Genomic DNA, 27,877 nt, shown 5'->3' with positions numbered 1-27,877 from the left:
TTAAAGCATAAATATTATTTTTAAATTAATTTATGTTTATTTATTTTTATGCATTAGTCAGGAAGTAAATTTAATACCTTTGTTTTTTATCCCTTCTTCGATACTCGTTTGAGTGCTTCCCACGCTATTTTATAAGGTCAATTAAATGTCAAAGTAATTGGTAAATTAGTAATTAGTCAATTTAAATAGAAATTATGCTTTATTTATTTATTAAATTGGTTTTCAAAAAATTCTCATGCATGTATTTTATATTTACATTACTAAAAAAAATACGAAGTTTGAAAAACTTTATTATGTCCACATCATGCAATAACTCTACTATAACAAAGTTCTCAAATTCTCACAGCTTCCAAGATTCTGAAGATTTGAAAATATTACATTAAATTGCATGTACAAAAAAATCTACTCGTGTGCATAAGTGTGATTTTAGTAATTAAAAAAATCTTCAGATTTCTAAAACTTTCCTTACTTTTGCTCTTTAGAACATTTAATTAAGCAAAACTTTTACATATCTTTTGAAGGAAGCAATTGAAAGTATAATATTCATATTTATTTTTAATTCAACCCTATTTTATGGTTATTATTTTTTTGCACAATGCAAATTGAACAATCATAAATATATTCTTAGAAATTATAAAACTTCTAAACAAACATTTCATATCTCACAAACTCAACTTCATAGATCTCTAAACTACGACACATTTAATATCTTGAAATCATCAAATTCGGCAGAAACTTTAGCGCTTGCGCCTCTTGTTTATTTTACAATTAACCCAACTACCATATCATTAATATCTCCATAATCTACAACCTTTATTTTCGGTATTTCATATTTTTTAAGAAAAAATAGACGTAAAAGAAAATAATATTAATTACATTGTGAAAGTGCGGAAAATATTGAGCGAAGTCTTTTTGTAATTAGATGTCCACGCGGATACCTAGCGCACATCACGATAACTATGGACGGGGATCTCTTGTAGATTTTCCTCTCCTTTAACACTATGATTTTCCCTGATCTCTTCGTTTTGGTAAACTGTTTTTTCTAATGTTTATGCCGAAATCTTCTGTTACAGACAGATTTTGACGGGCGGGGTATGTAGGCCGAACTCGGGGCAAATCAAATGACGCCGTGGCGGATTTATGCTATTAATGTGGTATTGTTGCCGTAAAACCCTAGCTGCAAAAGAACGGAAATATAGAATCTTCAAGTAAGGGGATATTTTCTTCCACTAGTCAAATTTATGATCCTTGGGTTTCAGCTTCAGAAGCTGGGTTGTGTTTTAATTACAAAGAGGGGTGATTCTTTCTTCTCATCTCATATATGTAGTTTTCAATTTGGATATTGCTGGCGTGAAAACTTAGGGCTTTTGACCATTTAGCGAGTGATAAAGGAATAAGGGCAATGGAGATGAAACCTCGGGGCGATACAGGAATAGCTGCATTTGAAATGGACGAGGTGCCCGACGGTAGCAGCAGTTGCCTTGTCAGTGAAGACAAGAAAGCTAGTAACGAGGAGAAAGATTGTAATGAGCAGTTGGAAGAAGGGGTGCTTGATGTGAATGGGAAGGAGTGGAGGTTCCCTCTGCTGGAGGATGTGGAGGCGGAGAAAGCAGATAGAGTGAGGAGTCTGTATGTGTACAATAATGTGTTTGGGGTGATTCCCGAATCCGTGAGAAGGTTGAAGATGTTGAAGACACTCAAGATGTTTTCTAACGAGGTGAATTTGTTACCCTGGGAGATTGGTGATTTGGTAGAGCTGGAGAAGTTGCACGTGAAAATGGGCGAGTCTTCCGGGCTGGGTAGCTTGCCTCCGCTCAAAAATCTTAAAGCTCTGGAGGAGCTCGAGTTGTGTAGAATGCCGCCACGTCCTTCAGCTTTCTCTCTCCCCTCTGAGATTTCTTATCTCAAATCCCTCACACGGCTCTCAGTTTGTCACTTCGCCATTTCGTAAGTGTCTTTGTTTACCTTGGTTATGCATTCATTGTTTTATTGCTCACTTCCTGCGAGACGTACTTAAGACCTACTCATGTAAGATTCTTTATTAACCACAAGCTTTCACTGTTTTAGTGCTTGCTTCTTTCTACCTTTAACAAGTTCTTATAATATATTTTTTTTATAAGAGATTTTATTGATTGAATCGGTTGACTTATCTTTTTTGGGCAATTTTGTATGGATAGATAAATGACATGAATTCTCCTTATATTTTTTTCAGTTTGCAAGGCAATGTACAAAGAAAGAAACCGAAATTTTATACCACTGCTCACAAATGATTAAAGATTTGGATGGACCTCAAATACATGGTCATTTTATAATGGAGAAACAAGGTCGAAAGAAGATGCTACCTCAAAAGCCCAATACGAAAGGAGAATATAAATTGATAAACCTAAAATTTAAGAGCTACAAATCATTAGACGACTAAAGATGTATTTGGGAAAGAAATTACACGCGTAAACAATTGTCACTTCCTGAGAACATTTATGATAATAATCAGTAGGGCAATCCTTATAGTGTATGGCTATGCTATTTGTAAATGGGTTGTTTTGTTCCTCATAGTTTAAAAAAGAAGGATACTTGCAATAATAAAGAAGCTAGTAATTCGTTTAGACTAATTTTTGGGTGCGGTGGTGGATGGCTCTCATCCCGAGAACTATTTGAAACTCTAAATTTAAGATTTGACAGAAGGGTAGTGCTTGATAGGTCTACTACCATTTCCATGAGTGCAGACACCTATAATACACTGCTTAAAGGTCCAGTACGGTAAGATGGTATGGGAAAAATAAGTTGAACTTGGTGTTATTGCACAAAAAATTCTAACTGCTTGAGGAATAGGGTTGATATTTTAATTACTAATGCCTAAACAGTGTAGGCTTTTGTCCTTTTGCTTCTTTAAATACTAGTGCCTAAACAGTGTAGGTTTTTGTCCCTTTGGCTCTTCAAATACTCAATACACTATCATATCTTATATGCCAGCGCCCAGAAATAAAATCTTTTCCGACTTGCATAGCTGATTGAAGAATTCAAAACAAAATACACTTCAGTGTGCATTTTGAAAATTAACAAGTTTTTGTCTCATTGAAATATGCAGCTGTCAATGTTAAACCCACAGTTATTGGGGGCAACTCTGAGTTGGTGGTAACCACAGGCATCATGATTAGTGTTGTTGGCAGAATTCGAAAGATCTCATTTGTAAATTTATTGCTAAACGAAATACAATATCATTTGGGATAAAGTAATGTCAAGACAAATAATAGAAGTTTGGAACATAATTTGACTAGCAAATATGGCCTTCCAGGTGTATGCAGGAATGCATTTTGCTCATAACTCGCTTTTAGTCAGAGGTTATTTTTAATATTCTTTTTTGACAATTGCTTCTGGATTTGATTGTGTTTTTTTTTTTAGCATCAACGTTTCGGATCACACTCTGTGATCCATCATCAGGATGAGAGAATGCAAGAATGAAAAAATGTGATCCGATCTCACATTTTTTCATTCTTGCATTCTCTCATCCTGATGATGGATCACAGAGTGTGATCCGAAACGTTGATGCTAAAAAAACAAACACAATCAAATCCAGAAGCAATTGTCAAAAAAGTCTAATGGATTGTGGAAATCTATTCAGATTGGTTTAATATTCTTGTCAAGGCTTGAGGTATAGAGTCTATCTTTAGTTGGCTACATCCTGTAAAATTTAGACAATCTTATAACTTTTGAATTAAGACATTCTAGAAGAGATTAAATTCTCAAACCCTCGCTACCGATGTCATAGTCCATCATTCTCAGGCAAGAGAAGAGTACTAAAAGGGTAACATAATATGAGGCTTAAATATGGCGAAGAATGAATTAGTGAGTGGTAAAACTTCAGAAAAATGTGAAATAATGAGTTTTTTAAAACTATTTTATGCTCAAGTGACTTCGTTTGAGCATTTTGTTTACTAGTGAGAAAAAGAAACACTCTAGTTATTTAAATTTCTTGTTTTGAAAGCGTGTGATATTTAGTTGATTATGGACATTCTTCTTTGATTGCATCAGTATATATTGTAATTGTAGAAATGTAGTGTTTAACAAGTAGTTTGTTACTAATGCATTTGAGAGTGGAGACTATCATAATGACTAATATGCAATTTTTCTTTTATGTCTTTTTGCTTGCAACATACTAAGATACTTAACACTTTTGGAATTTCCTAGTATATGTTGTAGTTGTAGAAATGTAGTGTTCAACTTAACTAATGCATTTGAGAGTTGAGACTATCATAATGACTAATATACAATTTTTCTGTTATGTCTTTTTGCTTGCAACATACTAAGATACTTAACACTTTTGGAATTTCCTAGTATAATCTACAATAACGAGCTTAAGAGTGGGGCACTAATAATTTGATTATCGGCCTTGAAGGAGCCAGCTTGTCTCTGCTAGTTATGATTGAAATCAAGAAGTGATTATGTTTCTGAAAATCCAAGTTTTTCAGTCTTCATTGAAGTGCCAGTCATTCCAAATCAACGGAAAACGATTTCCCATATCCTCTATCAGATGCAATGCTTGTTTTGAATCAAATAAACGTACTTTCAACCCTTATTCTCCTTGACTAAGTGGAGGAGCTCATGAGCTATGATCACTTCTAGAGTTGTCTTGTCTTTGATAAAATCTATTTGTTCTGAAGAAAAAATGTCTGGCGGTAGATATTTCAGTTTTTCTGCCAGGCTGTTAGTTATAGATGAGCCTATTTCTTTTATAATCACTGAAAATTTGGGTTTAGTCAACCCTGGGGTTAAAGGGAAAAATGATGCCTTTCTACCAAAAACTTCTTAAGCCTTCTTTAATTAAATATTGAAAAGTTTGTCTATTTCCATTATTTAGATATCTTTTTATGTATTTCAGCATTCTGTAATGTCCCCTTCTAGAATTTGCCCTAGTTTATACCCCACAAAAACAATTGCTTTAACTAGGGTTAGAGAGATCTCTTACCAAGTATGATGTTCTATCCATTGTGCTTTGAATATAAGTCTTGCAATCACCAAATATGTGGCAAGTACATACACACACAAACATATATGATCTACCTTTAGCTTAAAAAATCGATATTACAAAGAGATATACAATCCTAATTTGGAGATTAGGTAACAATATAATGCATATTTAAGATTATGGAAGAAACATAGCCTTAACCATAATGAGGAATAAGATATATAAGTTGTGATGAGGTGCCCTCATTGTCTCTGCCCTAGGCCCAAGAAAGGAAACTCTGTCCCCCTTGGCCCCATGCAATATGCTTCGTGTGGTTGGCATACTTAGTGAAACCTTAAAACAGTTCCTCTCCATCACTCTATCTCACCTCATTTGATCAAGGATCTTTTCCATGGCTACCACAATAATTCTTCCATTTGATTTAGGGTGCCCTTAATAATTGTATATGGTCTGAGTTAAATACAATAGGGTGCCCTTAATAAATGTATATGGTCTGAGTTAACTTTCATCTCCACAAATTTAATAAGGAATATATTGTATTGTTTCTCCATGCTGGAAGAATTACAATAGGGTGCCCTTAATAAATGTATATGGTCTGAGTAAACTTTCATCTTCACAAATTTGATAAGGAATATATTGCATTTTTTCTTCATGCTGGTAATCCCTTCTATCATCTTGCTCTACAAATCTAATAACATATTTATTACTGCCATTTTGTCTCTTCAGAGGCTTTACAAAATTTAAACACATTATATTATTATTTATTTTACGTTTTAATTTTATTTATCATTAGATACTATATCAGAAAGGGGACGTCACACATACTTGTCAATTTGTACAATTTTGAGCTTGCCATGTAAGAAAATTCAAAATTGTTGGACTACTCCTTAGATAGATCTGGCAGTGCATCAGCCTTCAGCATGCCAATTCAATTTTTGAGGAGGATGCTACAGGGGAAGAATCAGATTTAATGGCCAAGGTGATAACCCTGCCCCATGCAGGATTTGCTAATAGATCTTATAGTGTTCGATTCTATTTACCGAAGTTACCAGTTTGAATCTGGATGTGGACATGGGTATGAGAATATGTTACATTGATATGTTATTTTTTTCAGTGGATTGGATGGCTTTGGGTATGAATATATATGTACATATTAAAAAAAAATGTATTATAGTTTTATATATTTTAATTTCTAAAATATATATGTATATATATTGTAGATTTATATATATATACAAAAAAGCCAGAAATGTACAAAATTAATCACTATTATTTATTAATCTTATAAGAAGTGGTTTTGTTTTGTATTGCCAATTCAATATAAAGATGGATTATTGTATCTGGTTGTTTTATGGTGGAAGCTTACTTAATATCAGTCGAAAGTCTCGTCCCTGGGGGCTTTGGAAAATAAATATGAAATGGCTGAGCTCGATGCATGAAAATATTGATGAGGAAATTGCTTATTATTAGTTCTATTGTTGAAGAACCATTGACGAAGGCCAAACATTAATGCTCTGAGTACTTATTCAACGCACTTTGATCCAAATACAAAGTATTTGAGCATGGGTGATTACATACTGCCATGGACAGAAGAAAAAAATTATGGATTTATAGTTGCATTAAATCTGACTGCTCTTATAGTTTGTAGAAGGACTACTCTTGATTGCAGGCTGTTCTGTGTGATGTAAACCAGTTATTAAGGATACTTGTGCAAGCAGTTTTTATCAGATATTGGCTAAAGGTGTTATCAAATTTTAGAATGTTTATCACTTTTTAAAAGTTTTTTAAAAAAAATCTTTGCACTGGGTGCTTGGATGCTCACAGGGAGTGCTTTTCTCCATGTGTGCATCTGGATGCGTATCACCAGCATCTGGATACATGGGCAGATTGCACACACCGGGTAATTAAGCTCTTCACTGATACCGACATCCTTAGAACCCTAAACAGCAATGTTTCTTTTTGTAAGTGTAGCCCTTTGTGTCTTTTACACCCAGTACTTCTGATTGATTTTGGGTTGTATATCTTATAAAGCACACCAATGAATGAAGAACTTGAAATGCTTTTGTAACAGTCTCTCTATCAACGACTCTCAGCTTTTCATCATTAGATAGGGCTGAAGTCACATTCTCAAATTTAGTTCCAAATAACTTCAATCCGCAAGGAATCCCCTGATTTATGTCCAAAAATTCTTCTGAAGAATAGTATAGTTGGGAGCATTGAGATAGATGTCTGCTGACTTAAAAAATTATTTGGCTAGTCTTCTGGTAACCTTAAACATAAACATCCATAACCACTGTCAGCTTTATCATTTACAATCTACAAGATAAGTGGAAAAATAATTTATCAACCTATGAAGTGATTTCTTATATGACCATGATACTATACGTGACTTTCTTTATTTGGGGTTTTCCTGTAACATATATCGAACATGAATAGTTTTCACCCCTAATCTATTGAGTGATTCCAATTCAAAAATTTCACCTTCTTTGGTGTACAAGGCTCGATGTAAATTAGTGAAATTGAACTTTAGTGTATTGCTTATAAAGAAGTTCAGAAAAAATATTTATAGTAGCTTTCAGACATTAAATTAAAGAAAAATGCTGCTACATGGAGAGTCTTGATTAGTATTTTATAACTATGGATGATGTTAATTAAAGAACTTGACCTTCTATACTTCAGACAGTCAGAGTATTTCACCTCCTTAAGTGCATAGGTTATTGCGAGAAAATGATTTAATTTGGCTTTCAGATGTTGAATGAAAGAGGAGTATTGTCACAACTTCTGTTAAGTGTCTTTGTTCCAAGAATCATTGATACTTATCCAAATAGATGATGTCCCGTAGGGAAAGATCTCTTGAATCTGTTCATGTGCCTATTGTGTTTGTGTGTATCATAAACTTCAATATATAATGGATCCTCTCTGTATTAATACAATTAACATTATAAGAATGTCCGGGTGGTTGGCATTGACAACACTTGTGTCAACATTTTGAGATTCCTACTCTCTTTAGGATTAGGGAACTCTTGAATTCATTTTCAAGCATAAAAACTAGCAACTTTGAAGATTTATTAGATTTTCATTCCAAGTCTTTTCCTCATTCGTTAATTTTTTTGCAGATTTCTACCATCCGAGATTGGTTCCCTTAAGAAGCTGGAGGAGCTTGATTTGTCATTCAACAAACTGAAGACTTTACCCAAAAATATTGCTGACTTGATAGCCTTGAAATGCTTGAAAGTTGCAAGCAATAAACTGATTGAGTTGCCACTTGGTATATCAAGTCTATCAAGCCTGACAACTGTTGATGTATCAAATAATAGATTGACATCTTTGCAATCCTTGGAGTTGTATTCAATGAGGGCTCTCAGGAAACTTAATTTACAGGTATCCATCACTTTGGTTCATTGTTTGTCATTTAGTAAATTTTGATTTTGTGATTATTTTTTGATTGATATCTTAAAAATTATAGTGGACTGTTAGTACTCTAAAGTTAATATAGCACCATTGAACTCGCCTCTGGTGTGTTAATATTATTCCATCTTATGCCGAATGCCCTTTATCTCAATCCATGTTTAAGAAATTTATGCTATTGAGTGCTTATTTTACGTTGGTACATAAGATTTCTAATAAATCATAATTTGACTTTGAGATGATAAAACCAAAACCTAGCTGGTTTTTAGCTCAATTCATTTTCACTAAAAAGCAGAAATAATAGCATGAGCAACTGTTTTACACAAAGAATTATTGTATTCTTAAACAGTAGCAGGCTTGCTGCAGGCAGAAACATTATCTTCTAGTTGGATGGCTTAATGTATGTTGCCAACTGTTTTTGGCAGGTAGACTGTTCCGATGTTTTGTAGACCTATTTAACTTCCGAGTCTGTGTCAAGTTTTTATGTATTCACACGGTCTTATCTGTAATGCTGATCTTATGAATTTTCTCACTATGTGCATTCAGCATAACAAACTGCCGGATACCTGTCAAATTCCTACGTGGATAAGCTGCAATTTGGAAGGAAATGTTGCATTAGGGAATGAAATTGCTGAGTGTGAACCTACTTCTTCTTCCAGTGAAGAAGAGGTATCTGATTCCAATATATGTAAGGAAAATTTAAATCATTCACTTAAAGGTAAGAATGTGCTCATCCTTATTTAGGGTTTCTTATTGTGCATCCACTGTTATGATACATTAGATTCTAGAATAGCTGACTTGTTCGTAACTTGTTAATATATGTATGACAGGACAATCTGAAACTTCATTACCAAGCTCATCTTATGAAATTGTTCCTAGCGTTAGATGTTCCCAGCCATCCAGGCGTAAAACTGGATGGAAACGCCGTTATACTCGACAACAGAAAGCTCGCCAAGAAAGATTGAACAACAGTAGGAAGTTTCGGGCTGAAGACTATCAAGAAAGGGATGATGGTGGGATTGTGATGGAGTCTCTTTGTGACTCGATACCATTGTTAAATTGTGCACCATATCTGCCACAATCAATTCCAGAGGCACCAATGAAATGTACTAGTGAAACAGAATTGAGTTCTCTTGTACAGGATGGGGTTAGTATAGACAAAGATTCAGATAACAGAGAATGCAGCAACGAGACAAAAAATAATTTGATAAGTTTGGTGCAAATAACAGATGTGAAGGTGTCCACAGAAAACAGTAGTAATGTTGCAAATTCATCCTGCAGCGGCTCTGATGTTACTACTTCCAGCAGCATTATTAGCAATAACAGATCTAAATTGAGTAAAACATCTCTTCTTGTTCCAAAGGAAGCAAGTCAACTAGATAGTTATTCCGAGTCTAATAATGATGCTTGTACCAAAACTGGTAGGCGTCAAGGTGTTTGCATAAAAAATCCTAAGCCCAGCAAGCGGATAAGATCTGTACAGGAATTCTTTAGGGTATCTCAAAAGTATAGTAATGAATCCTTCTGTGGTGTTAATGATATTATACCTGATGGCTTCTATGATGCTGGTCGAGATCAACCATTTAAACCATTGAGAAACTTTGAAAAGGAGAATGTTTGTCTAGGCACTCGTGAGGTCATATTGGTTGACAGGTCAGTAAATTTTTCCTGGTTCTTGACTTCAATTTGTGCTCAACCTGTGATTTATGGCACTTGTCTATCTTTTGTAAATGTCAATTTGTATTTAGCATGTAGTTTACAGCCAAATAGCTCTTAATAATTTGCGGGACGAATACATTTGAATTTATTTGTTGTTGTGTTCTCAGAGAAAGAGATGAGGAATTGGATGCAATTGTACTGTCTGCCCAGCAAGTCATATCTGGGTGGAAAAGATTTGGAGAGGGGAGTGATGAATACAAAACAAGAATTAATGACTATCAGAGAGCATCGTTACTTGTTCTATTTGTGTCGAATTGGTTTGGTGGCAGCGACAAATCTCTGAATATATCAACTATGCGAAGAGCTGCTGCTGGGGTCAATGTTGAGATGCCTTTTGTCTGTTCCTGTTCTATTGATAATAGTTCCAAACTAAAAAGTCCTTCTGATCAAGCATTTAGAAATGTCATTATTCCCCGTTTCGATATCCTTTGTGACCAATTTATTACATCCATTAAAGAACATCTCAACACCAATGTTATTCCAATAGGAGCGATTCAGTATGGTCTGTGTCGCCATAGAGCCATCCTTATGAAGGTAATAGCCTGCTATAGCTTATGGGCTCACATTTATTGATGTATTATGTATTAGTTAAGTTTTTTTAAAATGCCAGTATTTTTTAATTCTTTTATACTTTCTAACTACCCTTTTAAACTGCATTCTGACTTTTATTGTAAAAACCAACTAGTATCTGTGCGATAGGGCAAACCCCCCAATTCCTTGTGAGCTTGTGAGGGGCTATATGGACTACATGCCACATGCATGGAATGCTATTATCATCAATAAAGATGGCAAACAAGTGCGTTTGATCGTTGATGCTTGTCGCCCTTATGACATAAGAGAAGAGAAGGATCCTGAATACTTTTGTAGGTAATGTGTTTTTTATGCTCTTCTTTTCCCCGAATGATCTTTTCTTGGACATGCAATTTGCCATTTTTTGTGTGTTGTAAATGGATTGTAGGATATCTTGCATCCTTACTCACTTGCCACTTATTTTATCTTTTGGTGTGACTAATAATCTAGTATTCATAAGACCACAGTCTAGGATTTTTTTATGATTTCAGCTGTTAGGGAGTAGTTCACTTATTTTTTTTTCTTAAACATCCCTTTCCTTTTTTGGCTTATGTTGTTTGTTGGTTTCAGCTGTTGGGGATTAGTTTGCTTAATTTTTCTCTTGATCACCCCTTTCCTTTTTTTGTTTATGTTATTTGTAGTCTACTTACTGTTTACTTCTTTTGTGAATACCATTTGTATTGTATATTTTCTCTTTTTATGTTTCTGCCAGTTGTACTGGTAAAATTCATCTCTCATATCTCTCATTTAATAATTCTTGGACATTTCATGTGTCATTTTTGTCTTGTAAATGAATTGTAGGATATCTTGCATCCATACTCACTTTCCACATATTTTGTCTTTTGATGTGACAAATAATCAACTATTCATAAGACCATCATCTAGGGTTTTAACTTTTTTATGCTTTCAGCTGTTGGGGAGTAAGTTATTTTTTTCCTTAAGTATCCCTTAACTTTTGTTTATGCTATTTCTAGTTTAATAACTGTTTGCTTCTTGTGTGAATACCATTTGTATTGTAAATTTTCTGAAATTTTCTCTTTTTATGTTTCCATGAATTTTACTGTTAATATTCTCCTCTCTCATTCAGAGTCATGTTGTAATAAGTCTTTAATTGACCTTCTGTAGAATAAATTGGATATACCATAATTTATAATATTCTGTAGTTGTTTGGTATTTTGAAATTGTCATAGTGGCTCATTCACATTGTTTTATTTCCAGGTACATCCCCTTAAACAGATTTTTGTTTCCAATTCCAAATGATAAGGACTCATTAGTTTCAAGAAATTCTGGTGTTTGGCCATGCTTGCATGAAGAAATTGCTCGTGGATCTTTGGGTTGTGTTGTTCGACGCTGTACCTTAGGACAATTGACAGCAGCTGCAAAGGTATTTCCCATCTATTTCTTGTACAGCTCAGTAAAATATCAAGAAGTTTGTGTTTTAATATTCTTAATGCAGTATTTTCCATAAATCTTTTGATGCTGAGCAGATGATATATTGGATCTGTTTTCAATGGACATAGCTAGCATACATTTTATAGTAATTTATGGAGATGTCTTGACACAGAAAATATGAGTTATTGGAACCCTGTTCTATGGGCATATGCCAGTTTTTATTGCCAAGGAGGATTGGTTTATTGTTTTATGTGTAGCCTACCAAACCTTTCATGTGTCTTACATAATTTGTCTTCCTTTATTCTCCCTCTCTTCGTTTTATTAATTACCATGGTTATGGGGAGACCCGTCTCCCCCCTAAAAGTCGCGTCTCTGAGACGCGTCTTGGAGACTTCTCGCGTCTCCGGAGACCTGAAAAAAGATTGGAGACTTCATGACGAAATCTCCTGAAGTCTCCCAGTCCCCTAATCCAACTAGTGAAGTCTCCCTGAAGTCTCCTAATAAAATATTAATGTAAAATATAATATTAAATAATTTTATGTATTTTAGCCCTCAATTTTAATTTGTTTAATGCAAAAATTAAGACCAATGAGATACAATATGGTGATTATGTGAGTTTTGAAATATTTGGTTCTATATTAATGTGACATTACTATTATTATTTACTTTAGTCTTTTAATTTTACAGTATTACTATTTTCAAATTTTGTATTTAGTATTAGACTTTTTAAACTATTAAAAAAAAATGCCGTCTCCAAGTAACCCTGTCTCCTATTTTTGAAAAATTGCCGTACCGGTACCAGTACCAGTACCGGAGACCTCTAAGTCTCCGTGTCTCCCGGTGACCTTGTTAATTACCCATTCTGTATATTCACATGTTTCTCCGTTTATTTACATGTGTGTTTTTGAACTCTAGGATATAGATCTTAAAAAGTGTTGTTCTGAGACTGCCCTTGTCAGACAAAATCACATGTTTATACTCTGAATGCCATTCTGTTTTAGATTTTTTTGTTCTGGATCAAACAAGTCCATTTCTTTTAGAATTCACTTTTTTCTTGTTCAAACGTCCTTTTTGTTGTAAAACAACCAAAATGATGTGGAGGCGAGGCACTGAAAAATCATTATTTTTGGTGTGCGCTTTTTGGTCTATTTTATACTTTTGTCAAAAGCTGAAGAAATGCAAAAATGATAGGTCCAAAACATACGGTTCACAATTTTTTACAACAAAAATTCTAAAAAGAGCCAAAATGGCATTAGAACTAAAAATACGAATTTCACCTAGAAGTGCAAACATGTGTAAATGTGAAAAATGGCATGAAGATTAACAGAAGGTTAAGTCATTTTTGAAATCTTCAGAAGATAACGTTATTTAAAAAAATGCCAAAAGGATTTGGAGGCCTGAAGCACCTGGATTTTTTTGTGTTTTAGAGCCTCATGCCAATTTTTTTGCCAGCTTTTTTTCAAAAATTTCAAATGGTGCAGAAATTAAAGAGAACAAATTTCCACAATCCATTGTATTGCAGTGATATATTTCCGGATTCGATTGTGTTAAGATTTTTACCATCAATGTTTTGAATCACACTACGTGATCCATCATCAGAATGAAGAGCAAGAGATGCAAAACAAAGTGCAGAAATGATAAGGAGGCAAAGGATATTTCATGTGCAAAATCATGGTTTTGAGGTTTAATTGTTATTTTGTTGGAAATTTTGTGCAAAAATGACATGACTAAGGAAGAAAGATGATTCTTTGCATCTTTGAGGGCTAGTTTTCATTTTTTGCCAAAATTACAAAAAAGTGAGAAAATGACACAGTTTGAACCACAAAATGGGTGAATAAACATAAAGATAAAATTAAAATAGTTTTCTTGAAAAGGGACAGCCTATGTGTGTGTAATAACATAGGTTTTGAAGGGATATGAAGATGGGAAATTGCAAGGAAAAATATTAAAGGATACCTTTATTTGAAGGGAAATTTTAAAATATTCACTGAAACTCACAAATATACTATGTTACTGTATTCTTCCTTGGCAAGCCCAAAGTCTGGTCCCATTCTTGCAAAAGTCTGGTCCTTATAATATTCTTGCAAAAGTCCAAATTCTGTTAGACGAACCTGACACAAATTTTGCAGTTTCTACGGCAAATTGCCAAATCTGCAGCAGGACCCAGGCTGAATTTACCAAAAAATGGATTTTTTTTACTTTGTTAAAGTTTTTTTTGGTCCATCTTAGTCAATTCAATCCGTCAACCCTAAAATAGGTCACAAAAAAGGCTACAAAGAAAAAACATATTCTATTTGGACATGCATATGCTATGTAGCTTTACTATTAACATAGTGGTGTATGAACTTATTTTCTGCTGCATACATATTCATAGCATACATACATATATAAAATATACATTTTTGTACAGACATACCGAAAACGAATTCGAACCCACCCCAAATTTTTTTTATGAATTTTGAACCCTAATCTCGAACCTGCATCTGAACCCAAATCCGAACTGGCAACTTAGCATATATACATGTCATTCATATGAAACTAAGCACAAAGCATGTCATTTAAACATTATAGAACCTTAGCATACACCTGTTGAATGCCATCTGGGAAATAATAACTGATTCAATACTCAATATGTATTAAAATTAACTATAATCTATTATGCATTCATAAAAAGTTTCAATTGTCAATATGCTGGTATAAACTCCAAATGCAAAAAAAAAATGCCAAACAATGGCATATGAGGGTCGTTTTTGCCCTTTTAGGGCAAGTGGGAAGGCGGGCCCCATTATACGCATAATTAAATTGCAAAAAAGTAAGGTTATAACAGTTCTTTTTATTATTTTTGTGCTTTTATGTCGGGATAGCTGACTGTCCCCGGTACTGTTGAGGGACGTCTGTGATGTCCTCAGCTGTACCGGGGAAAGCCGGCTGTCCCCCGTTTTTCCCTGCAACCTCTTGTCATTTCCGAAACGTCTTGGGGAATTTTTTTATTTTTTGGGGACTTGGGGAGGGGACGTCCCATACCTGTCCCCCCGTCCCAGAGACACTGGGTTTTTGGGCGGGGATGTGTCCTTGGGTAATGTAGCCATATCTTCAATGCTACACCTTTCATTGAACATGGAATTAATAGAATTAAGTGTTCTATTGAACATGCTCCAAATTTTGATCTTGGGTTGGCATGTATATAAGTTAATAACACACTATCAGGAAGATCTAAATTTAAGGTTTACAAAGAATATACTCTCTAAGTTGTTATCTAGCTTTTAATTTTTGTTGTGGGGTGTATCTCTTAATTTTGATATTGAATCTTAAAATGCTGAAATATATGTCTGCCCAGTGTTCCTATTAATATTCACTGGAATATTTCAAATTTCATGTGTAATAAACATGCTCAAAATATTTTTATTCTTGTGTTGCGATAATAGTAATAAATTATAATAATAAAACACTTATTTGCACATTAAGATTTGAATATAATATTTCCAAAAAGATATTAACTAGTTTTCATTACTTATGTTGGGGATGGATCTATTAAATGTGACATCCAACTTTGAAATTTGAAATATCTTACTCAAATGTTGAAATGCCAGTCTGCCTAGTGTTTCTGTTGAAAGTTCCTTCAATATTTTAAATTTCATGTGAAATATGAAATTGAGTTTATGTAGGCCTGATTTGTTAATGTTGGTAAATTTTATGTTCCTTTTGTAAAGATGCTTGATTGAAATTCAACTGCGCACAGTGGAGTAATATATATTGTGAAAGCTAAACTATAACAAAAATGATGATCTGCACACATTGGAGTAATATATATAGTGAAAGCTAAACTATAACAAAAATGATGATCTGGATGACGATGTTAGACCTCTATTTAAGAGTATTGAAATTCAGCTGTGCAGACTGGAGTAATACTTTTAGTGAAAGCTAAACTATACCAAAAATGATCATCTGGATGATAATCTTAGACCTCTATGTAAGAATTGGTTTCAATGCATTGACTGGATGGAACCCAATGCACATGTTATTTCTCTTGTTTAGAACATTAGAAAATTTTTGCTTATGAATGTGGAAGGGATGTAATGGATAAACATGTCCAGGGTTAGGCTGACTTCTCTATTTATTAGACTGCATTTATAGACGACATTTATTACTGCTTTGCTGTACTTTTAGGAATTTTATTGCAAACTTTGTACACTTAAAGTTTTAACTATGTCCAAATAACCTATGTTAAGGTTGGAAAATCTTCAATCCTTAATACAAAGAAGGCTGCACATGAAAGCTATTAAAAGTCAAGTAAAAGCTTTTTAAAGTTTATCTTTAAGAAGGTTTTTTGGCAAGCTTTTTTTTATGCATCTGTTCTCAAGCTTGGATTCAGGTCTCATGTATGGTTTATAATTGGTGGTTCATACATTTTACTCAAATCAAGAAGTAGAATGGTGTTGGAAATGCTTTAGATTTCTTGGAATAATTGTTTTGCCATATAATTTTTGCAGGTACGCTGTTTGGAAGTATCTAAAGATTCTAAAGAGCAGAAATATAAATTTGAATACAGTTGTCTTGGGGAAGTTCGAATACTAGGTGCATTGAAGAATCACCCATGTATCATTGAACTATATGGGCATCAACTTTCCTCTAGTTGGGTTTCTTCATCAGGTGGAATGGGAGAATCTCAAGTTATGAAGTCTCTGATAGCAATGGAGTATGTCAAAGGTGGTTCTCTTGAGGTAAGACTAGTCTAGTGTTGGTAGGGAGCTGTATTTGCCATGGAAGATATATAACACTATTGCTATTCTTCTTGAATGTATTTGTTGGATCATTGCAGGTGTTACTTGGGAAGCTAGCACAAGAAGGGAAAAAGTGTACCCCATCAAAACTGGCTATATTTATTGCTAGAGATGTTGCATGTGCATTATCAGAACTTCATTGTAAGAACATAATTCATCGGGATGTTAAAAGCAAAAATGTTCTTGTTGATTTAGAAGTCAAAAGAGTGGATGAAAGTCCACTAGTCAAACTTTGTGATTTTGATATGGCAGTTCCTCTTCATTCATCATCCCATACATGCTGCCTTGCTCACTGGGGGGTTCCTTCTGCTGAATTCTGTGTTGGAACTCCACGCTGGATGGCTCCTGAGATGGTTCAAGCTATGCATAGACCACAACGATATGGAGTGGTATGATAGTGTTAGATTTATTTCATTAGCAATCTTTTTTAGGCACTTGTGCAATCTTAACAAACAAAACACTGGCTACATTTGACTGTTTTGATCATGTTCTGATGTCTTCTAACAAATACGAGTGTAGTCAAATGAATGCTGTTTTAGATGATTAATATTTCACTGTCTCCTGGTTACAAAGGTTATCCTAACCCAATCTGAGTTTTTAGGCTACCATAAGGACTTTAGTTTATGTAAAGTGATTAATCCTTAATATCTTTTGAGTTTACTTGTTCTACACTCCTATTCTCTTCTTGCACTATCATTCAATAAATAGATGCAACTTTAAAAAACAGAATTACTTGTATTAACAATAGACACTTTTAAATAGAGTTTACAGATGCTAAAAATAGTGTAAACCTATGTTCCACGGAGTTTCCGGAACGGGGACGTTTTAGGGGACGGGGACGTGTTTCCGGTACGGGTATGGGTCGAAGCCAAAATTTAGGGGACGGGACATCAGGGGACGGTGATTAAAAACATAGGGGATTTTTTTTAATATAGAGACAAAATTCAAATATGTATATCATAACATTGATAAACCATTCACCATAGACATTTTAGAAGATAAATACATGGAATATTATCAAATGGCAAATACTAAGTGCTTCCATTATAACAATATCACATACATATATAGCAAAAATTAAAATGCCTAAAGGCTTCAAGTATCATGCTGAAATCAGAATGAAATAAAGAGAAGTCCAACTAAAATAGTTAGTGAATAGTAAATACCAAACGCAATCTTTCTTCACTAAACACAATCTTTGCTCATTGCTGCTACTGCTCTTATGTTTTTTTCCTTCCTCTTAGCAAGTATGTTAAATCGAAGAATGAGTAGAAGAGTTAGTGTTTTAATGGACCAAATATGGGTTGCATATTGTTATTATGTCTTTAAGATGACTAGGGGCCACACGAACAACAAAAATTAGAAAAAAATGTTTTTTTGGGGATGGTTTGCCTTTACCAGATTGACTGGAAAAAAGGAGACGGCCAGCAGTTTCGGGGACGGATAGGGGACGGCAAAACCGTCCCCGATACTGCTGGCCGTCCCCAAGTTTCCTGCCCAAAAAAATTGGCTGTTTCGGGGACGTTTCTGAATTTTTCAAAAAGGGGACGACTCAAGGGACGGCCAAAATCCGTCCCCGCGTCCCCGTTTCGTCCCCGGTACGGGTACTAGGGTACAGAGGCAGGGGATGCGTCCCCGTGGAGCATAGATGTAAACTGAGAAGTAAGTTGTCTAAATAATGATGTTGTCTAAAAAATAGATTAAACTAGGAAAACTCAAAATAAAGCCTAAATGACCATTAACTAAGGTACTTGAAGAACAAGCTAAACTTAGCAGGAACCCAGGTTACTAAAAATAATCAAATACCCTCCTTTAATAGTTATTCTAACAAATACCCTGCAAAAGGCTTTATATGACTTGTGGTTGTGAATTCTTCAGAGCATTCTACTGCTGTTGAGACCTTTCCTAGATTTGCAGAATTTCAATGACTAAGAGTAGCCAAAAACTAGAGAAGCCTGTCCCCTTCTTCAGAACGGTCTGCAACAAGAGATCCTGCCATTGGCTGCCATTGAGATGAGTCTGCTGTAGCTGTTCCAGTATCTGCAAAATCTTTGAATAAAAATCATCACAAAATGTCCAACCTGATGTTATATTAACATAAATGTCCTCCCTGTAGACAAAGACCCATTGAGAACAACTGTCAGAATTTTAAGGAAAAAAATTACGAACCCTCCAAACTATTGCAGATGAGCAGGATGCCCCAAGACTGATTGCATAATACCATGATCTGAAGTCTACAAAGTATCATATTTTCAGAAAAAATGGTAAAAAACCTAAAACAGAAATCCTTGACAGAAAAGCCCCTGCAAGCATTGAATATTCTGGAAACTATAAACAATTCTTGAGGAGAAAATCGACCAAAACCAAACATGATTTTTGAGGTGAAAATCAATAAAAAAACATAGTATTTGGGACACAAATTGGGAAGTTCACAACTTCGTGTTGTTTTTGAGGAAAAACAATAAAACCCTATAGATATTTTTTAAGGAAAAAATTATGAAAAGGGAAAATTTTGACAACCCATCAGAGATATTTGGAGGAAAAACTTATTAAAATCCTCCCATAAGGGAGTCATACCCAGACCAACTACCACTTTGATTCCATAAGAGTTTAAATTATTTTTCCTAGTTTAGGAAATAATTTTCAAGAAAATTTGCTCTGATACCATGACACTTTAAAAATGGAATTAATTGTATTAGCAGTACACACTATTAAATAGAGTTTACAAATGCTAAAAATAATGTTAATCGAAAAGCAAGTTGTCTAAATAAAGACATTGTCTACAAATAGACTAAACTAAAAATACTAAAAATAAATCCTAAATCTTGTTTTTCTGAAGATTGCTGCAAATGTTGTAGCACTGTGTTCTCAGGTATGTACTTTTTAAATGGCAGCCATCTCTCTTATATTAGATAAAATATGCACAGTCATGTTCCTTTGAGGGACATGTCTATTCATTAGCATTTAATATAGTAGCTTGTTATTTAACATGCATATATATATATATATATATATATATATATATCACATATATAATATAATGTATATATGTAATTTATGTAATAAATCTCATATATCTAATTAAATATATATTTCATAAATTTATAACTTTAGTAAATTTTATGCGACTGAACTATGCTAACACCAACACTCCCTCTTAGTTAAGGAGGATAAGCACAAGACCATATATTACCTCAATGTAATATCTTTGACCAAAAGATATTCAACATTTTGATATCACATTTGATATCATCAGTATTGGCCTCCAGAATATTAACAAATGAAATGATATTCACCAAATACTTTGAATAATGATATTGGGAGTAATGGCCTTTTGAATGTCATCTCATTTGACATTCACCCTATACTCTTGGAGCAATGGCCTTTTGAATGTCGAGTTGCAAGATATTCACCAAGTAATGTGAGTAATGGCCTCTTGAATGTCATCTCATATGATATTCACCAAATACATTGTGTAAAGGCCTCTTGAACATCAATTTGCATAACATTCACCATGTTCTCAAAATGTTCATAAGGTATGTGCACGCTCATTCTCATAATGCTTACCATATGAGCATCCACCATGCAAAGTATAATCTATCACGATCTGCATAGACATTGTAAGATATCCATCATAATAGAAAAACAAGTTATTGTAACATCATCACTTTCCAATAACTTTTGTAAATACAAGTGATGATCATTTGGAAGTCGTCACTTCCTCATGATGTACATAGGGGGTAGTCTCATTAAATCATGCAGTCATATGCATGATTTCAAAAGTTCATGAAGTTAAAGCTCCCTCTGATTTTGATATTATCAAGATCTTCAAAGATCAATTGAAACATATCTGCTCCTTTAGACGGATGTGTTAAGATTCCCTCTGAACATCAACCTTTTGAGCTCCTTTACCTTTGAAGAAGTGTCAGACTTCCTCTGAATCTGATTGTCAGTCCTTCCTCTTTCCCACAATAACATTCTCGGAGGAAAAGATCAAAGCACATAGCTCTTATAGTATGTATTAAAAATAAAAATAAGAATAGTTCTGCATAATCATATAAGATCATTCTAATACAACATAGATAAATATATAATTTAAAGATATACTTTAATCGATATTCAGTTATATTCATAAGAAATTATATTACTATCTTGCTGCACATCAACTAATCCTCTTACATTTAATAATGTCATAATATTAAATTAAAAGATATTACTCGTATAGATTTCCATATATATATATTTCATATTTATTAAATACTTACCATACATATATATATATATATATATTAATGAAAGGAGCCTAAGCAATCAATATATATAATACAACAGTATATTTTATAACAATATGAAACGGAAACTCACCGTACGTACTTGCCTAAGTGGGACCGATGTCTTCATGGATCTTACACTTGTCGCGTGTACATTTGGTAACTTGTATCCAGCTCTCCTTTTGTAAATACGAATAATTTTTTGATCCTCTGTTTAAAATTCACCTTATCCTTTAATTTTGTTGTTTCCTACGCATGCCTGTGGTGGGGTCCTTGCTTAGGTGGCAGGTAAGTTAGGACTGTTCGCTCCTTATTCTTTTGATTTTGATCTTGTTTGTTGGCCAATAGAAAATCGAGTCCTGTTGCACTGATTCCAATCTGCTGGTTCTTTGATTACAGTTTTCGTACTGCCCAAATAGGCATTGATCTTCCCTCAAACACAGAGAGATCTGGGCGCACCTGCCAAGAGATCCATTATCTCATCTGATCTTCTCACTCTGAAGACTTATTTTTTAACTAAGGTTGCAGATTGTTTAACGAGATCTATTGTCCAGATCATTTCAAGCCACGTCAACACCAATCATTGCACTCTCAGTTAGTCCTCATCAGCCTTTGTTGATCTATGGAATATAGAAGCCTGACTTATGAAGTCTATGTGAGGCACGAGTAAATGAATGTCCCAGCACAAAACATCCACCAAATACAGATCAAAGCAATAAATAGCCACAGAGTCGCTAATTTTGGATTGTTTGTGCATGATCCCAAGGTTCAATGCACCACATGCAGCCAAAACAGGAATATGAATCATCGTTATTACTAAAGGAAGTGGATCTTTGCATGAAGATGCTCAATCAATATGAAATTGATGCACAGGTGAGTGCTGATTTTGCTCACTATGTTCAAGCCAAATCAGACCAAAGAAATATTTGAGCCGTAAGTAGGATGTGCCAACATTATTCGTGCCAAATATTTATCTTCATCTGTGGCGATAATGTATTATTTGATCTCCTTGCCTCTTTCTGACCAAGATTGCTTCTATTATGTGGACCAGCCAAGCATCGAGTGTCTAATTACACCACAACCATTGATCCTACCACTTGTATAATTGAAAATGCCCTGTATAGGAAATTTCTAATTGCTCTATTGACTTCATCCCAAATAAGGATCAAGGAATCAATGACATTGTCTGCAAATGCATTTTGTTTATTTGTATTACTCTTCATTTCCATTAATTCTAAAGCCTCACAGGTTTGTGTTTCTCATCAAATATTTTCCTAAAGCTCCCTAGAAAATTATAATTTCTGCCATTTTCTATCTCCTTTTTTACATTTGCAGTTTGGCTCTGATACCATGATTTTCTGATGATTGCTGCGAGTGTAGTAGCACTGCCTTCTTGATATGTACTTTCCAAATGATAGCCATCTCTCTTATATTGGATGAAATATAGATAGTCATGTTCCGTCAAGGGAGGGACATGTCTATTCATTAGTATTTAATATAATACTTGTTATTTAACACACACACACATATATAAATATCACATATATAATATATATATGTAATTGTTGGAAGCATGAATGGTGATGATACTTCTATGGGGAAGTATTGTAGAAACATGATTAGATAGTTATCATGATGATATGTTACATTCATGACTATGTTTGTCATTGATGTTAACATAGCAGTTTTCTGTGGTATCTGATAGAAGAACAACGAAAGATCAAGTTGGTAGGGATAGATCGTTGAGTACTTTCACTAAGCGAGGTTAAAGGGAGATATTACTAAGTGTCTATTATATGCAGCTAACCTCGAAAGCACAAGATATTAAGTCTGGAAGAATTTATGTGAGTTTCGGTGAAGATTGTTCTGAGATAGAGTTTACAGAGGCATGTTCTAGTAAACTTTTTATCTCTTAGCTGAGTTGTTAGCTGAGAATGTCCAAGATGTTTTGGAGAGAAGTTGTAAATACAACAATCTACACTATGAACAAAGTGCAAATTAGTAAAGACAATCATTGGTGAAAAAGATTTGGAAACTTGTATCGAGGAAGAAAGGGAACTTTTCATGTGTGACATGAGAGCTAGAGAAGCACATTATGCAGCAGCCAAAATGATATTTAGATACCTGAAAGGAACACTAGAGTTCGGATTGTGGTATGATAGATCTAATGATTTCACTTTATATGCTTATATTGATGTTGATTGGGTATGCAATATGGATGACAAAAAGAGCACCAGTGGCGGAGTCCTCTTTCTTGGAGGAAGATTGTCTTGGCTAAGCGAAAAGTAGAATTGTACCTCACAAAGTACAACAGAAGCAGAATATGTTGCAGCAGCAAACAATTGTAATCAAGTTGTTTGGATGAAGCAGATGCTGAAGGATATAAGAATAGAATTCAGTGAACCTATTGTGATACATTGTGACAATACAAGCACAATGAATATGTCTAAGAATCTATTGTTGCATTCTAAGACTAAGCACATTTCTATCAAGTATCATATGTTGAGAGAGAAAGTTGCAGAAAAGGAAATTAGATTGGAGTATGTAAGCACCAAAGAGTAGATTGCAGATATTTTCATTAAGCCTCTTCCCAAAGAGACTTTTGAGTATTTGAGAGGTATGCTAGTGGTTATGCCCCTTCCTACATTAGAGTAGATGATCCAGTGTAATAGAGCACCATTTGTTTGTCTGGATTGAATATGTGGGGGAGTATCTGTGATGAATAGAGTCATCTAGGACTTTTGTTGGATGTTTTTAACAGTGTCTTTGGACACTTGAGCAGGTCAGAGATAGTTGTTACAAAGATTGATGGTTGCTGAAACCTTTGACATTGATGTCAATGGGGGAGAAGTACAGCATGAAAAACAGTTTGGGAGAAGTATAACATCGAAAAATAGTTTGAAATAGAGCACATTGAGGTATATCAATGGGGAAGAATGATTGGTGAAGAGAATTTGAAAAGAAAGGTTAACAGTCTTATACAGTTGGTATTTTTGGAACTAGATGTATTTTTGGAATTAGATGATACTTCTATGGGGGAGTATTGTAGAAACATGATTAGATCATTATCATGATGATATGTTACATTCATGACTATGTTATTGATGTCAACATAGTAGTTTTCTGTGGTATCTGACAGAAGAACAACAGAAAGATCAAGATGGTAAGGATAGAACGTTGAGTGCTTTCACTAAGCGAGGTTAAAGAGAGATACTATTAAGTGTCTTTATATGCAGCTAACCTCGAAAGCACAAGATATTAAGTCTGGAAGAAGTTACGCGAGTTTCGGTGAAGACTGTTCTGAGATAGAGTTTACAGAGGCATGTTCTGGTGAACTTGTTATATCTCTTAGTAGAGTTATTCTGAGAAGCCGAAGTTAAAGATGTGAATAAGACATTATGGAGATAATGTAGCTAAGCTCGCTCGTCATAATATTGCATGTACGGAAAGTTATTTAAGTTACAAGGCGGAAGATTAATATTATCGCTAAGTGTAATGTGTTTTTAATGAAGTCCTATAATAATTAATTGAGAAAGTGTAATAGCTGACTCAGGGAATTGTTTTATGGATTCAGTATAAAGGAAGGACATTTTCCTTTATCATGAAAGATGTGATGAGATGTACGAATGATTGCAAAGAGTGGAATGCGAAGATAAGTAGAGCAGAGGGAATGTGAAGGAAACTTCATTCCCGAGGTTTCATTGTGTGATCTGAAGTTTGATACTTGGATCAGAAGTTCGTGAGCTAGTCTACAAGGATTGACAGGACAAAGGAAAGAAGTTAAAGTACAATACAAACAATTATTCCACAAGGAATAACTGAGAGATCAGTTGGACAGTGAGTTTAGTGGTCTAGCCCCAGAAGCTGTTTGGACAATGAGTCCTTCTGTCTTCTACAACTCCTAATAGGGTTGGAATCTTCTAACAAGGATTCAAAGTCTCCAAACAGGGACTTACATGTACTAAATGTTGTAATTGACTCCTAACAGGGTCCATCCTCTAACAATGAATGTTTATATTAGTACATCATCTTGTGGGCATCATTTCCACTGGGGTTTTCCTTCTGATCAAGGGTTTCCCTAGTTGACATATCTGGTGTAATTATGCATGTGTCTTATTATGGTTGCTGTTTACTTTGGTTGAATGGTTAAGATTATTTAAGGTGGATAAATGTTTTAATTATTGGATAACTGATTCACCCAGTTATCTTACTATTGTTTCTAACAGTATTATATCTCATAATCTAATTAAATATAGACCTCATACATATATATCTTTAGCGAGATTTATCCGACCGAAACAACACTAACATTTAACACAAAATGACCATTAACTAAGATTCTAGAGGAAAGAGGTAAATTTAGCAAGAACTTAGGATAATAAAAATAATCTAATTATAGACACTAGATGCCTAGGAGTGAATTTCCTTTAGAGTGAGATAGGATGAACAGACAAATTTGATCTTTGCAGAATTGGCATAAAATATGCATGACCAAGCTTGTTATATTTGATCAAGCTATTTTATTAAAATACCCATCACTCTTATATAACAAGCAAGCAGCCTTCCGTCTCATGACTTGACTGAGCTTTCTACCCTATTTTTTTTACACGGCATATTATATATTTTGCATTTTTGTATGGACTATTATCCTGGTAAGGAGAATGTGATTTTCTTCTGATTATTTTTTTTTAATGTTTGCAGGAAGTTGACGTTTGGTCTTTCGGATGTCTCATCTTTGAGTTGTTGACATTACAATTCCCCCATGCAGGATTATCAGATGTTGAAATTCATCATCGTTTACAGGCATGATATCCTATTATTTTCTTTTGTATTTTTATGTAGCAGGAATTTTTACCTTACATTTATAGTCCCATTTCAGTTTGCCTGAGCATTGTTGCTCAATGGCAACCACTTAGTTTACAAAATGCCCTGTCATAGGCTGAGTCATGCTGGCTCTTTACTGTCTCTTTATTAATAATAATCATCCATCCTAGTGAATCTGGCATTTAATTTACTGGTAAAACAAATTGTTCATTTTAGTTCAAGATATTTTATTAATGTTTTGTTTTTAAAAATCAGATGGAACGACGGCCCCCGTGTCCCCCAGAGCTTGAAAAATATTTATTTGATTTAAAGGATAAGGCTCCAGATAGAGCAAAGAATATATACCCTGAAGAAAATGCAGAAGTGATTAAGCTGCTGGCTGATTTGTTCTACTCATGTACTGAATCTGATCCATCTTTACGTCCAACAGCAAAGCAAGCATATGAGATTCTTTCTGCTGTTGCAGGTCCTACTCCAATGACAAGTCCTAACTAAGAGCAATGTCTGGTTTAACTTTTTCAGAATTTGCACTGAATCTGGTCCTGTTTGATTACTAACAGCTAAACAAGCATGAGAGATTCTTTCCGCACTTTCAGGTTGTACTCAGCAATATTCCGTTTTCAATGTGTTGTACTGAATCTGATCCATCTAGACAGCCAACAGCAAAACAAGCATAATAAATTCTTTCTTGAATCTCAAATCCTCTACTTAAATGCCAAAGCTCTAATGAAGGGCAATCTTTTGGCATAAGTTCGGGTAAAAACAAATGATACGCTGAGCAAAACTCTTGAGCAGCTGGCATTGAGAGCCAATTTAATTTTAATAACCTGGCTCTTAATCTGTTGTACATTATTAAACTAATTTACGGTTTTGTATTATTTGACAGTTTTGTCAAAATTATTGATGTACTTTATTCAAATACCTAGAGAAGACGTTCCCAGGGACAGCCAAAGATGTTTAATGGAAATTTTGCAAATGAATCATTGGTAGAATGCTGCAGAGTTCAATTTAAACAACAATTTGAGATGGAAATTTTCTAGACTGTGGTCTAAGTTTTTTGTCTGTCACTACCAATCAGCAAAGCTGAAGTGTTCAATAAATGTCGTCTTTTCTAGTTGGTATTATGACCATTTTTCATGGTGATATGTAGGGATGGTATGTCATGTACTTAAGATTATGTTTGCAGGGCTTTTTAGTTGGTGATGTGGGTTAATCATGCCCTGAGCAGTCTCATTATGTTATTTGATTGAAATCATTCGTTAAATTCTAAGTTGCCGGTTCAGATTCTGGTTCAGATGCGAGTTTGACATTCCGTTTCAAAATTCGATCAAATTTGTTTTTGGGCTTTGTTTGGGTTTGTCTGTACAAGTTTATTTTATTTGTGTATTATATATATGTAAAAATATGCTGCAGCAAATAAGTTCATACACCACTATATGAAGTGCAGGCGTGTTTTAGGGTTGGGTTGGTTGGATAATAAATCAGATTATATTTAAACCAAAAAAATGCCTTTCAAAACAATAGAAACATAAATGCCAAAATTCGCTCCAAATTCAGAGTCATTCCTCCCAAGCTCTTCTATCAACTACAAAATTCGCTCAACATTCTTGCCCAAATTCACCCAGGGTCTGAAAAAGAGAATCTATAGGGAATTCATCAGACAAATGACGAATTTGACAAGAACCGGAATTGACTTCCAATTAGCTACGAATCAAAGGTCGAATTTGCATGCTGAGGGGTGAATATGGAAACTTAGGTTATATTTATTATTTCATTATTATAAGATCAGTTTTTGTCTCCAAAGATTAAGCTGTATGGCCTAAGGGTTTGTGCTTGTTGGTGACATTTATTATTTTTGTGCGAACATGGGTCAGGGTGTCTTTTTTGGTACAAGGAATTTGGTTTATTAATTTCTTTGTTTCAATATTAATATGAATTGGTTGCCAGAG

At 34.3% G+C, this 27,877-nt stretch overlaps 1 protein-coding gene across 3 annotated transcripts; it reads left to right on the top strand.

Moving 5' to 3' along the window:
• Positions 1–899: 899 nt before the first annotated feature.
• On the top strand, positions 900–26,920 carry LOC149538683 (Leucine-rich repeat protein kinase family protein). Of its 3 annotated transcripts, XM_089800017.1 has the most exons (12): positions 1,023–1,947; positions 8,080–8,344; positions 8,918–9,089; positions 9,202–10,024; positions 10,198–10,624; positions 10,776–10,957; positions 11,879–12,044; positions 16,543–16,773; positions 16,872–16,974; positions 17,086–17,222; positions 25,806–25,907; positions 26,184–26,920. In XM_089800017.1, exons 1-12 carry the CDS (start codon positions 1,403–1,405, stop codon positions 26,421–26,423), a joined length of 3,393 nt encoding a protein of 1,130 aa, XP_089656143.1. In that variant the 5' UTR covers positions 1,023–1,402; the 3' UTR covers positions 26,424–26,920. The 3 variants fall into 3 exon arrangements, with proteins under 3 accessions (XP_089656142.1, XP_089656143.1, XP_089656144.1); XM_089800016.1 differs by having other exon boundaries at positions 900–1,947; positions 16,872–17,222; XM_089800018.1 differs by lacking the exon at positions 1,023–1,947 and adding an exon at positions 8,721–8,796 and having other exon boundaries at positions 8,228–8,344; positions 16,872–17,222.
• The last annotated feature ends 957 nt before the right edge of the window (positions 26,921–27,877 follow it).

This window comes from Cupressus sempervirens, chromosome 9, assembly GCF_028749045.1.
Source record: "Cupressus sempervirens isolate cs-2001-9-10 chromosome 9, ASM2874904v1, whole genome shotgun sequence".
In the NCBI taxonomy this organism is placed as follows: domain Eukaryota; kingdom Viridiplantae; phylum Streptophyta; class Pinopsida; order Cupressales; family Cupressaceae; genus Cupressus; species Cupressus sempervirens.
Note: the sequence above shows the minus strand (reverse complement) of the source record. Positions and strands in the feature narration are given on the sequence as shown.